Source organism: Apodemus sylvaticus, chromosome 7 (assembly GCF_947179515.1).
Source record: "Apodemus sylvaticus chromosome 7, mApoSyl1.1, whole genome shotgun sequence".
Taxonomy (NCBI): Eukaryota; Metazoa; Chordata; class Mammalia; order Rodentia; family Muridae; genus Apodemus; species Apodemus sylvaticus.
Window position 1 is genome coordinate 16,055,868 of NC_067478.1, and position 13,003 is coordinate 16,068,870.

General features: G+C 53.7%; 2 protein-coding genes across 3 annotated transcripts; both read right to left on the reverse strand.

Moving 5' to 3' along the window:
- Nucleotides 1-2,787: 2,787 nt before the first annotated feature.
- Nucleotides 2,788-7,611, reverse strand: Hyal2 (hyaluronidase 2). Of its 2 annotated transcripts, none has more exons than XM_052187361.1 (4): nt 7,495-7,611; nt 4,491-5,457; nt 3,975-4,064; nt 2,788-3,509 (listed from the first exon to the last, which is right to left on the reverse strand). In XM_052187361.1, exons 2-4 carry the CDS (start codon nt 5,409-5,411, stop codon nt 3,099-3,101), a joined length of 1,422 nt encoding a protein of 473 aa, XP_052043321.1. In that variant the 5' UTR covers nt 5,412-5,457; nt 7,495-7,611; the 3' UTR covers nt 2,788-3,098. The 2 variants fall into 2 exon arrangements, with proteins under 2 accessions (XP_052043321.1, XP_052043322.1); XM_052187362.1 differs by lacking the exon at nt 7,495-7,611 and adding an exon at nt 6,305-6,804.
- A 2,048-nt stretch (nt 7,612-9,659) lies between these two features.
- Nucleotides 9,660-12,526, reverse strand: Tusc2 (tumor suppressor 2, mitochondrial calcium regulator). Its single transcript, XM_052187367.1, has 3 exons — nt 12,238-12,526; nt 11,060-11,180; nt 9,660-10,918 (listed from the first exon to the last, which is right to left on the reverse strand). Exons 1-3 carry the CDS (start codon nt 12,381-12,383, stop codon nt 10,853-10,855), a joined length of 333 nt encoding a protein of 110 aa, XP_052043327.1. The 5' UTR covers nt 12,384-12,526; the 3' UTR covers nt 9,660-10,852.
- Between the last annotated feature and the right edge of the window lie 477 nt (nt 12,527-13,003).

Consider the following 13,003-nt stretch of genomic DNA (forward strand, 5'->3'; position numbering starts at 1 on the left):
TGTGTTCATGCACTGTTGATTTTACTAGTTCACTGAATCACAGGCTGTTTACTGAGATCTGCTGGGTGCTCAGGCCTGGGCTTGCCTGCTGAGGTTGGGAAAGTAGGAAAGGGAGGACATGGCCCTGCCCAGGATGAAATGCTGTCTGGGCCTGCAGTTGTGTCTAATCCTGAATCACTGAACCCCTTACTCAATGGCCACTGAGCTCTGGCATCCACTGTGCGGCTACTGTATAGGCGTGGTCTCTCTGGCAGGGCACGTGTAGCGCCTTTGATCTGCTCCACCTTCCTACCCTGACCCTTCCCCAAGCCCTCGGAGTCTTGGGTGTCATGTGACTTTTTCTAATGAAGTGTGAACAAACTTCTGCTCATTCCAGACAGACTTCTGACAACTGGCGAGAGAAAGGATTCTAAATCTAGCTTGGTGAATCAATAAGCTTTGGGGTGGGGGTGGGGGCCTCATGGCAGGAGGAGAGTAGGGGGCTACTTACTTGAAGACAGCTGCATCACCAAAAGGCCTACCCTAGTGCCGGAACAATCCACAAAAGCCGCAGCCTTGGTACAGCTTGCCAGCTTGTCGGTAGTGCCTCTCCTGGAATTATTACTTTTTAGTTTTGGAGAGGGGCCTTGTAAATCTTGTAATTTTTAAATAATTTTAGAATATTTCTAACTATATATATTTATATATTATCATTATATTTGTGTATATATTATATATATTTTAATCAAGAGAATTTAGCTGTTCTTCCAAAGGACTGAAGTTCAGCTCTCAGCACCCATGCCAAGTGGCTTACGACCTCGTTCCAGAGGCGCTGACATCCTCTTCTGGCACAGAGGTGATATATATTCACAAATTGATACGAACAGGTCAGCGGAAGGCCTGTGCATGTCAGTTTTCCTGTCCCGCAGATTCTGGGTGCTGAGCGTGCTGAGCTCAGGTCATCTGCGTTACATGCCTCTGCCCCCTGAGCCCTTTCACCCACCAGATCGTTAACATCTTGAACTTCCGGGGCACTGGAAGTGTCCTTAGCTTTCTCAGGAGTTTGTTTGTTTGAGACAGGGTTTCTCTGTCTTTGAACCAGGCTGGCCTCAAACTCAGATTCGGAAGGGCTGCCTCTGCCTCCCAGAGTGCTGGGATCAAAGGCGTGTGCCGCTGCCGCTGCCGCCACTCTGACTGTTATGTGTGTCTTTTTTGTTTGTTTGTTTGTTTGAGACAGGGTTTCTCTGTGTAGCCCTGGCTGTCCTGGAACTCACTCTGTAGACCAGGCTGGCCTCGAACTCAGAAATCCGCCTGCCTCTGCCTCTGCCTCCCATGTGCTGGGATGGCCCGGCTTTATGTATTTGTATGCATGCTCATGGATGCCACAGATATGTATGGCGATCAGAGGACACTTCTAGGGAGTCAGAAGTTTTGTTCCCGGGATTATACTCAGGTCACCAGGCGTGATGCTGATGCCTTTCACCCACTCTTCCTGGCGCCTTACTTTTTTTTTTGTTTTAAAGATTTATTTATTTATTATATGTAAGTACACTGTAGCTGTCTTCAGACACTCCAGAAGAGAGCGTCAGAGCTTGTTACAGATGGTTGTGAGCCACCATGTGGTTGCTGGGATTTGAACTCAGGACCTTCAGAAGAGCAGTCAGTGCTCATAACCACTGAGCCATCTCTCCAGCCCCCAGGCTCCTTACTTTTTTAAGACAGGGATTCATATAGCTCAGGCTGGTCTCCTGACCAAGGCTGGGTTTGAATTCCTGACCTTCCTGCCTCTCCCTCTTACATCACAGGGACTACAACAGGCACACACTCCACGGTTGTTGGGTTGTTGGCTGCCTTCCCTCACTCAGGACCCAGTGCAGAGCCAGTAAGTTTCTGAGGGCAGGGCTGAGGGAGTGAGTCACACTGACACTCTTCTTCTGACTGAAGAATGATGGAGGTACCACCTGTCAGAGGCAGGCCCAATAAAGCAGTGCAGAGCTGTTCCAACTACCCTGGCTACCGTTTCTCCCCTCTGCAATGCACCATTAGTTTGTTCCATGGACAAGAGAGTGTGTGTATACATATATATATGTGTATATACATACATACATACATACATACATACATACACACAACACACACACATGTATATGGTGCTGGTGATCAATCCCAGGGCTTCACACATGCCATGCAAGTATTCTATCATTGATACACACACACACATGCTCTGGTGCTAAAGCTGGCCTCTGAGGATGACCCTGCTCCCAGATTTGGATAGTTCCCAACAGCACCACCTCACACCCACACAGTGACAGACTGAAGCTCAAGATTGACATCTCAATGGCCTGCCAGCCTCCTTACCTGCCAGACCCAAGGGAAGGATGTGTCCCAGCTGGGGAGAGGGGTGAATCCACTGCCTTTGGGAGCAGGGAACAAAAATGCTCTACTGTAGAGCATCAGGGAAGATCCTGTCCCCTTTCTCTGTGTGTGGTTGAGGCAAGGGAGCTGGCGCTGGCTGGGGTCCTGGGGCAAGCAGCAGATAGCTAGACAGCTAGCTCTATCCGTCACCCAGTGATGGGCCCAACTCTACTTCTATCAAGATAAAGTGGAGTTGGTGTTAGGGTAGAGTACGAATCCTACTCTAGTGAGCCCTGTTCCACACAATTGCAAACACAGTAGCTCTTTTCCCCAGTGAACACACTGCTGAGAAGTCCCAGCATGCAGATTCAAAGAGCTGGGCTCCACCTCCCGGACAGTCCTGAACTCTCACATTAACCCCGAAGTGGAAAAACAAAAGCAAAAACCAAGAAGCACAGGAGTTGTTTTATATTTAATTTACAAAAGAGACCCCAAAATTATAAACTATCCAGAAGCAGGGAGCAGAGTCAGGCCTCCCCTGGCCTAGCTGTGTTCTCCATCTTCTCTGGCAAGATGAGGGCATCTCAGGGGATGCTTCTCTCCCCCTTAGAACAGGGGGGTGACAGATGGTATGGATGCTTTTCGAGGCATCCTGGGGGCACTGCCCACTCCAGACTCATTCATCTACTCCCTAACAGGCAGTTCCTGCCAAGGAGATCCTTGCACCAGAGGTCAGCTGGACTGATATCCAGGGGGGAGATCCCTTATAAGGTCCAGGTGAGAGCGACAGCTACCAAACCCAGCAGACTGGCGAGGTGGGGCCCAGCCCAGGCTCTACTGGCATTCCCAGCTGCCCGCTTAGAGTTCCGATGGCACTGCTCGCCAGCCCAGCCCAGATAGCACTGGCAGCGAAAGTGGGTCTGCAGGTAGTTGAGGTCGGCTTCGCTGAGCTCCCCCTCAGGTCGAAGCTGAGGTTCGCTGGGTGTACGGCCAGGCACTAGGCGGAAGCTGCTGGCACTGAGGTGCAGGAAGGTATTGGCGCTGGGGTTGCGGCGCACACAGCGCCCGTGGCCATGGCACTGGGTCCAACTGCAATACTGGGTGGCCCAGGACACATTGACTATGTAAGGAACCAGCAGCTGTGTTAGGTAATTCTTGAGGTACTGGCAGGTCTCCTGGAGGAAGAAGCCAAGGTTAACAGGTGAGCATCTGAGGTTAGCTGCCTTTGTCCAAAGCCCTGAGAGAAACTGTCTATACTGTGGTGATAGCACCTCTTCTGGTAGTGGTGGAGTTTGAACTCTACTGAGGCGCATCCCCGGCACATTTATTTGTATACGTGTGGCAGACACATACACAGTTCCCGAGCCTTTAGAGTCAGTCTCCTGTCCCTAGTGAGAAGCGGGGCTGAGACAGACTGGAACCCAGCTGGCTGGATGAGGAAGGGTGGAACTCCAGCTATTGAAGACAGCATTTCCTCTTCCTGGGAACAGGGGTGGGGGTGCCTTTCTTCTCTCTTGGGTCCAGGGACAAAGCCTCTATGCTTAGGAGGGAAGCTACACTCAGTCTGAAGACCCAGGTGAGGGCGGAAGCCAGAGCGTACACCCCCGGCAGCTCCGGCAGGCCAGGTGGGCCTCCCTTACCATGCTTGAAGCATCCTCTGAGTCGCCCCAGAAGATGACGCCAGCTGAGCCCAGGGCGGCACTCTCACCGATGGTCGAGATGAGATCCATCTGTGTGGGAAGGAAGGGACGATTACCGAGGAAGATCTGACACCAGACAGTATCACAGGAGACTCAGAACAGACCTGCTCTAACCTGCTGGCCTTAGGACAGCTCTAGGCAGGCAGAGGCTGCTTTGCCTGTTTCTATCCTTCCCTTGGACCCTTTAGTCTCCAAAGCCGAGAGGCCACTCATGAGCCCACAAAGCCAAGGGTTACACATTCTGACTCCAAAGACAGGATGGCTGGCTTGGTTCTGTGTGCTTCTCCTGGACTTTCTAGAGGCTCTTGGCTAATTCTCAGCATCTGTGGGCCTCTTATCTACAGAATGGGGGTGACATCACCCTTCCACAGGATTAAAAGCAGTGTGGAATGGTACTTTTTGGATCCTGATAACACAAGCACGCAGTGGCTCCCGAAGGACAGGAAGAACACGTACCTGGCTAAGTCCCGTGAGTCCTCGGGTGTATGTGGGACGTGTGAAGACGTACACCGGGAGGGCATGGTTTGGATGGTGGGTGTGAGCCACACGAAGGGCCTCCTGAACACGGAAACTGACAAAGTTGCGGCTGTGTATGGAGGACGCCAGGGTCTCGTCCAGGTACACAGAGGGAAAGAGAGCCGTGCTCTCGGCCCAGAGCCAGGCCAGCTGGTCGTTTCGTGCCACCTCCACATCGGGACAGCGGCCTGTGTAGCTCTCCCAGTTCTGTACGTAATCATGATTGTAGCAGTCAGGAAAGAGGTAGAAGCCCCACAGGTGCTGAGGTCTGACTGCCTTGACGTAACGGAGCGTGTTCAACATGAACTGCCGGGCAGCGAACTCGAACTCGTACTGCGCCTGCTTCACTATTCGGTCTGATGGCCAGTCAGGGTGCCGACTGGCCACCAGCTGGCGTGAAGACTGCCGGTACACATCTTTCTCCTGCCAGTTTCTGACCCACACAGGCCGCCATTCCTCCCAGTCAATGACCGCCAGCCCCCCAGGTTCCTGGGTCTGAATGTAGCGTTCCACAGATTCCTTCAGCATGGGCAGGTGTGCACAGAGGCTGCCGTTCTGAGGCACACCGCCATGCACAGACATCCCAGCTGCATCAAAACGTGGATACAGGCCTAGACGGTCATAGTAGAAGGTGGTGATATTCTGGTTGAAAAAACCCTCATTAGGTGTAGCCTCCACATCGAAGGCCCTAAGGTCCAGCGGCACTTTGTGGCGCGGGGCGCATTCCTGTGTGGGCACATTCCATGCTACCACAAAGGGTCGGCCGGTGAAGATGGGCGGCGCTGTGGGCTTAAGCTCTGAGGCCCATGCTGCCTCCAGCACCAGGGCCAGTGTGATGATGGGACCCAGTCCTGCCCGCATGCTGGGGGCTACAGGAAGTGTCACCTGCCTGGTAGCAGCTCAGGAACTGAAGAAAGCACGGGAGAGAGCAAATCAGTCTAGAGAATTCCAGAGATGTATACGCACCTTAATACCACGCAAACTCCCCAACCCAAACTGTGCGGCACACCATGTCCTGCTCTGACTGCCAAGGCTCAAGAGAGAGAGAGCAGGATGCTGACGGGTAGGCAAGAGACCTAGAACTCTACCAAAACCACAGAGTTCTTTCTAGAGCAGGGATCTGCCTGTGGTTGGGCAATCATCTCCTTTAGGTTTGTGTCCCTTCTGAAAAGGGGACAGATTAGGCTACCGCCTCACTGCCAGAGTCACTTACATGCCTGTATACCATACAGTAAATGGTTTTAGAACACCCTGAACCCAAACCACCCTGTATCACCCCATGTCCCCCACCCCCATTACGAACTCAGAATTGATTCTGAGAAGGGACAGCATTTGGCCACAACGCATACAGAAACTGGGAAGCTGTTAGGAACACTGCAGAGGAACCGGTTATCAAGCATAAAAGTGAGAACGTCAGGGCTTAATCTCTTAGGCTAGGAGGAGGCGCCCCGGGGACAAAGGGGCAGCGGACTTCCCACCGCGGTGCTCGCCGACCTGCCCTTCCCACCATAGCCACCAAGAATCTGTGCGAGCACTCGCGACCGGCCTACACCCTCACCTCCCAGCACAAGGGGTCCGGGGTAGAGAGTATTCCACTCCGGTCTTTGTGCGGGACCCCGCCCCCGCCCCGCACGTGGGGCCAGAGTTCAGCCGGGTGGGGGTGGGGTTCCTGGGTCACTTAGGAGGACGCCCCTAGAGATTCAGAGCCTAGCTCACAGGGAGAGAGTCACCAGGCTTGCCACGCCCGCCCTCACCTCGCACCAGGCGCCACCAGGACCCACGCCAGGGCCGCCGCCATCCTGGTACCAGCCAAGCCCGCTCCGGCCCTTCGCCCAAGTACTGCCCCAGCTCGAGCCTCTGTTGGCTCCGCCCCGAGGCCCCGCCGGCCCTTTAAGAATCCTGCCTCAGAGGTGGGTGGGTGGCAGGATTTGCAGCCTCGCAGGGAGGGTGTGTTCGCCTTCCTTTTGCCAGTGCTGCGTTTCGAGTTCGAGGACCCTTAGATCTTCAACGGAGGAACATAGTCACCTATCTGAGATTTAATACCTCCTGGAATGGGGATTCCCGCTGGTCTTAGCCACGAGCGTTAACCAGCCTGAGACATTACCCCCACAATCTGTCGTCAGTGGAACAATCCATTCTTTGCAGCTGGCCCCTTAAAGGGATAGAACATTGGATGAAGCGGGCACGCGCGGAATGAGTGTGTGTTGGTGGTAATGGCATTTGCAATAAAGGCTTATAGCTGAAGCCTTGGCTGGCGGTAGCTGCGGATTCAACCCCACCTGTCTGAATGTGGACTCTAGCAATGTGGGCCCTTTGTCTAGTGTAAGGGATTTTGACCGGAGTGGATCCAGAACCTCTTGGAACAGTAATGACCCGTCTTCTCTGAGCCCGGGTTCCCTCCGATAGTCTGTCTGCGGTCAGAAGGAAGCCACGCCCCTTTTCCCTCTAGAGGAGGGGGTCTCGCACGCCCTCTGCAGTGGTTGTCCCGGTAATCAGGGGGGTGGGTCGCTGCCCTGCCAAAGGGGAAAGTGGTCTAGCCACTTTCACCGGATCCACGCCAGGGCTTGCCAATCCACTGGATTCTCCCCGTCAGTCTCTGCAAGGAGGCGAAGGATGGGATGGTTGTCCACAGGGGGACCCACTCAACTTAAATAAAGTGCAATTCGCAGAAGTTTCGGGCCAGACTTCATGGAAAGTAGGCTTCAGTGTTCTCCCTAGTACTCCATATTCTGAACCTTTCTGCCTTGCAATCCCGTTCGGGTGGGGACCAGGCTTAGAGCTGTACCCTCGCCTCTTAGATCTGCTCTTCAATGCACGACTCAATCCTCCAAAAGCCCGCTTCTAGCCTCTTTCCCTCCCGCAAGCCTGGAAGCTAGGGCGCGCCGACGAGTGAGCGCGTTTATGGCAGCGTGGACTAGCTTTATGCTGTTTACTCCGGGCTCACCTGAGTGGGAGTCCGTCGGCCCAGTAGGTCGGCGGCCTCCCTCCTTTCTGAGAGAAGCCTCTCCAGCCAGGTTCCTTGCGCCAGCTGCTGCCCTCTGGGCAGTCTGCTGGGGATTTGATAAACCCCATTCCTTCCCACCCATTCCCGCCTCCCATCCCTGCCCTTTCTCCTCACTTCCTGCTGCCCTCTGGGCGGAAAGGGCCAGGAACGGGGTGGGGTGTGGGGGGGGGGGACAGAAAGGAGAGCCCTTGACCCTGTTTCCCTTGGCGGTTGGCTGCCCTTTTCACCCTTCCTCTGAGTAGGATCTGGTCCCCACGAGCTGTGCCAGGTGATAGGAAGGATACGGCCTAGGAATCAAGGGCTCATCTTTCTTGAAGTTTTGCGGCAACCTCAAATCCAATAGGCTGTGAGGGGGCCCAAGTGACTGGCTGTATTCATGGGGAGTCACATAATTTTCTGGGTGGCTGAGCTAATGGTCCCCTAGAGCAGGTGCCAGAGAAGAAACCATCCAGTAGGAGGGGAAACGGGTGGGGTGGGGGTGGGTTCTTCCAGCAGCTGAGTCAATTTTTTCCCATTGAGAGCGGAAGTATCCGAAGTGCGACAATGTGACAATGTGCTGATGTCTGTGACTGTGTGATACGGAGATGGGGGATGAATGTGTCCCTGTCGGAGAGGAAGCTCACGATAGAAATTCCTGGAAGACCTCTTTGGAGGTCCAGGCAAATTTGCCTGCTCTCAAATCAAACTAAAGTCTCACAATCCCAGGGGCTCACCCCCCCCCCCCCCAGTGCTAGGGAGTCCCTCTAAGAGAAAGCTGCATGGGAACTGGGTGTATAGCCTAGGCTATAGGATGGTCCTACCCAGGAACACCCCTGAATCACTGTGTTGGCTTCACAAGGGACAAAAGTCTAGGAAGCTCCAGGGCGGGGACTGCTGGGAAAACAAAGGCCAGGCAAGCCTGTCCAGGGCAGGGACACTTCCTTAGGCTGCCAGTAGGAAGGAAGTGAGCCCAGCCCAGCCGGATGGAGTGGGGAAACGCTGCCCTGACTCTTCTATTGTTCATAGCTTTGGGGTTAGCTAGGTAGGTCCAGAACAGGGAGTTCCCCAGGCAGGGTGGCGCTAGGGAGATAGGACACTGCCTGATATGGGGAGTCTTGGCTCCTGGACAGGGGCCTAACTCTTGGCTTATTACAGGGGATGGCAGTTGGTCTACAGAACTGCAAATCTCTGCTGGACAGGATAATCCTACTCAAGACTTGACAAGTTCTAGCTTTGAGCAACTTGAAGGCCAACTGCCCTGACCCTGGGTTGGTGAATTAAGTCCTCCTTCCTAATTGGTCTTTTTGTTTGTTTGTGCTTTTTTTAAAAAAAAAACTCTTTGAGTTTATGATGGCCAAAGATTAGGCAAGCAGAGAACCTGCTCATAGCAGACCTTGAGAAATATAGGCAGAAATGTCCATTAGCAGCAGAGGACTGAGGAGGTGAGGAACAGAGCCTTAGAAAAAAGCTGCAACAGAAGCCTGAGCTCTCCCTTCTGATGGATGACGGGGAAGTCAGGTAAGTGTGCACTTTAGAGCCTGGAAAGAGGCCAAGGCCATGGTGGGAAGTGTCTGTTGTTCAAGTATAGCTGGGCCTTTGGGATCCATGGGGCTTAGGCTGTAACCTCACTTCAGATGATCTGGTACTGTTGGGACCAGAACCATCCCAAACTAAGCGTGGCTACACTCACCCCTTAGGCGAGGCAGCTAGCTAGGGCGGTCCCCACAGGGATCCCATGACCTTCTGTTTCCAGATTCCCAAATAGAACAGACAGGTGAATGGTCCCCTGCATCTTGAGAGGGCTGGAGATGGTGTGTGAACACCGCCACCTGTTGGCCACGGCTGGTATTGGGCTGGCTTCTGGCGAGGGTTTGCTAGCTTTTACCTGATAGCCCAAGTGGCAGTCTAGAAACTGGACGTTAAAGTCTCACTGAAGAGCCGGGAGTGGTGGCGCACGCCTGTAATCCCAGCACTTGGGAGGCAGAGGCAGGCGGATTTCTGAGTTTGAGGCCAGCCTGGTCTACAGAGTGAGTTCTAGGACAGCCAGGGCTACACAGAGAAACCCTGTCTCGAAAAACAAAAAAAGCAAAACAAAACAAAAAACCTCACTGGAAGCCACTCTCATGTGCAGGGTCTACAAATAATTTTTATTGAAATTGAACAAATAACACAACAGTCTTCCTATGCTGGGGATCACTCTCCCCGAGCCATTTCCCACACCCTAGAAGCACAGGGCTTCCACAAATAATCATTTTTTAAAGCCATCTCTGTATAGAAATCAGACTCTGCCCCAACATTATCATGGTCTAGACTATTTACAAACCTTCACATTTTAATTACACCTTTTATGTATTTCCCCCTCCTTTCTATCCTTTCCAAGGAGCTCCAGTACTTTCCCTTAACAGACCCTGAAGGAAGGGGTAAAGATACTGTAGGAGAGGGGGATGGCTCCTCATAGCTACTGGCACCAGCCCCAGCTGTTTCTCACCACTAGGTGGCGGGTCGCCTCTCCCCTACAACTGGGGATTTGTGGGACTGGTGCAAAGACAAACAAGGGAGACGACCGGCATCTGTGGTTGGGGTGAGTCCCCTCAGGCACAGGCATCCGTAACCTGTCCTGACCCCGGCCTGTACCCTCTCAACTTGAGGGCAACTGGCTGAAATCGAGAGAGATCGGTCCAGCCGTGGGCGGAAGGAGAAGCGCCCCCCCCCCCCCACTGGTCCCATTCTTATTTAACAGCCAGCAAAGTGTCCAACTTGGAGTGGGAGCTCGTGGCAGGCAGGTGGGAAGAGTGAGGCTGGTACGTCTCTCCAGTCTGTCCCATACAGGAGGAATCGAGGTAGCAAACGGCTGAAATGCTCTGACTAGGGGTAAGGGGAGTGAGGGGAAGGAAGTTCCCACTTGGGTAGAGCCCCTGCAGCCCAGGGGCTGGAAGAAGGCAGACGCTGCTTATAAAGTGCTGTAGCTTCTAGGAGGCCGGGCCCTAGGCAAGCCAGGAAGGAAGCAGGTCAGGCGAGTAACTAGGACCAGGCATTCCTGACCGGCAAGTGTCCTGCCAGGCTCCTTGCAGAAGTGGCTGGGGGGGATGGGCTGGTAATTCTGTCATTAGCCCTCACCAGCCAACCACTTACTGTTCAGACAAACCAGTACCAGTTAACACCGAGGGACTGCCCCTCTTACAACTGAAGGTTCTGGGCCAATGGAGTTTAATTTATTCAGGGTTGTGGCACCAGCCTGGACTCCTGAATAGAAGCTACACCTTGATCCTGGGAGTTTCTTGCTGGGGCAGTGGGCGCTTGTGTCTGCCATGCCACAGGCTCATACTTCATAGAGGATCACAGGGAAATCCACGTGGATTCGGGGGGGATCCAGCTTCACCATGCCCTGCCGTGGAAACACAGGCTAGTGAAGATCATCTCTGGGCCTCTATGCTAAGAGCCTTCCTGTGATCCCCAGCTCTTCCCTCAGAGAGCCCCATCTGTATCCACACTGACACACTGACCGTTCATTGCTCAGCCCCCTCACCTGAGGAATCAGATTCTTATGCACCCGCCTCAGCTTGGCTCGCTTCTGCCCGTTCTTGGTGACGATTGTCTCCTCATAGAATTCGTGAGCCAGATCTCCGTCTTCATCATAGAACATGGAGCTGTGTAGAGAAGAAAACAGGCTGGGTTGGAGCCTCACACCCGGCCCCGGCGAATGCCACAGACCACAGGGAAGTGTGCTGAACCCCGAGAGAGGAGGCACAGTGGTAATCTCCGTGGAAGAACAGTATGCCTCAAGAACTTTGCTTGGTGCTTGGAGGGAAGCAGGCAGTCTGGCAATGCCACTGTTGCCCCGTCATACCAACAGGACGCCATATCAGAGCACCCTGTCTAGGCAACTAAAGCTAGTACTCATCATTGGTCTGTTCCACAAAGGTCATGTGATTCTAGTAGCAGGCCCTTCCACCTAGGGCTTATGAAGTGGGCGGGGTAGTGGCCCCCCGGCATACTGGTCTCACTTCTAAAGACACTGCTGGTCCAGAGCCAAAGACCAAGATCGTGGATGTCTGAGCCAGGAAGGCTGCACTCCAAGCCATTCCCAAGTAGCTGGTACTGTCTAATCGACACTGTTGTGTTTCTCTGGTATTTACGGTCAAATTTCCATCACAGGGAGTGCCAGTCCCTAGGAGCCCACTAGGTCCAGGCCATTTTGTGTGAGCACCTGGGAAAAAAGAGGGTTAGGTTAGTGCTCCAGATCGAGAGCCCAACTGGCTGAGGGCCCTTTTTGTTGTCGTGCGGCCCCACCTTCTACACTGAAGCTATCTCTGCTTTTCCAGACACTGTTCTTGGAGGTGCAACTTCACAGTGAGGAAGGCAAGACACCTAAACAGAAGGTCATTTTCCCTTCGGTTTTTCTAAGGCTTAGAAGAACAGAAGGGGCATAAATGCCTTTAATTTGCAGACTGAGTTGGATGGAACGAAGGTCTTAAGGCTCTCAGAGGCGGTTTTAGCTGTATTTATGGAGAGCTTCTCCCTAAAGACAAGCCTCGGCCAATTCTCTCAAAAGACCATCTGGGCGGTCAAGAGCTGAATGCCGCTTGGTTTTCCCTTCTCCTTACTTTTGACTGGGACCCAAAATATGACAGCCGTCTGATTCAAATGTAGGGGGCGTTTCTCATTCCCGGATGCCCTCCCAAAGGCAGATCCCCATGCCCTTACCCGCGGCGCGTGAATACGAAGGGAGGCACTGCTCGGGCTCGAGACCGCACCAAAGACTGCTCCGAGCCTGCCGCCTCTGGGCCGCCGCCCCCCGCGGTGGAAGCAAAGGGCCAGAGGCCCCGAGCTTTGGAGCCGCTGGCGCCCATGTCAGCGCCGCCGGCGCATGGCGGACCCAGCGGCCGCTCTGCCCTCACAGCGCGGCGGGCGCGACCATGCCCTGCCCCAGCTTCCACTCGCAGGTGCCGCCGCCGCCGCCTTCCGCAGGCTCTGCTGTCTCCACGGAAACCTCACTTCCGCTTCCGCACGTCTTGCACGGTGACTTCTCTGAGTGGCTAAAGGGCTCGTCAGTCTGGGATGTAGAACCAATGGCCATTCTCAGAGGCTGCCCACCCAGGATGCGCTGCCTCCAGGTCCCAGAAGCCTATGGGTCCCAAGGGTCAGCTGGGACAGCTCCCGCCCAGAAAGGCGGAGGTAATGTGTTGTTGACTTTAAGGTCTGACAGGGTACAATTGCACCTACGTCCCTGACGCCGCCCAAAACTCGGGCCCAGTAGCAAAGTCAATTAGGTCACCCACCCACCCCCAAAGGCTAAGGTACTTTTAGCTTTTCACAACTGTATCTTTGCAATTGTCACATTTGCTCGTAAAGAAATTAAAGAACTTGCTAAATGTCTTTGTTATTTGTTTTTGAGACAGGGTCTCACTATGTAGCCTTAGCTGGTCTGGAATTTGCCATGTATAAATGGCAAACGCAGATCTACCCACCT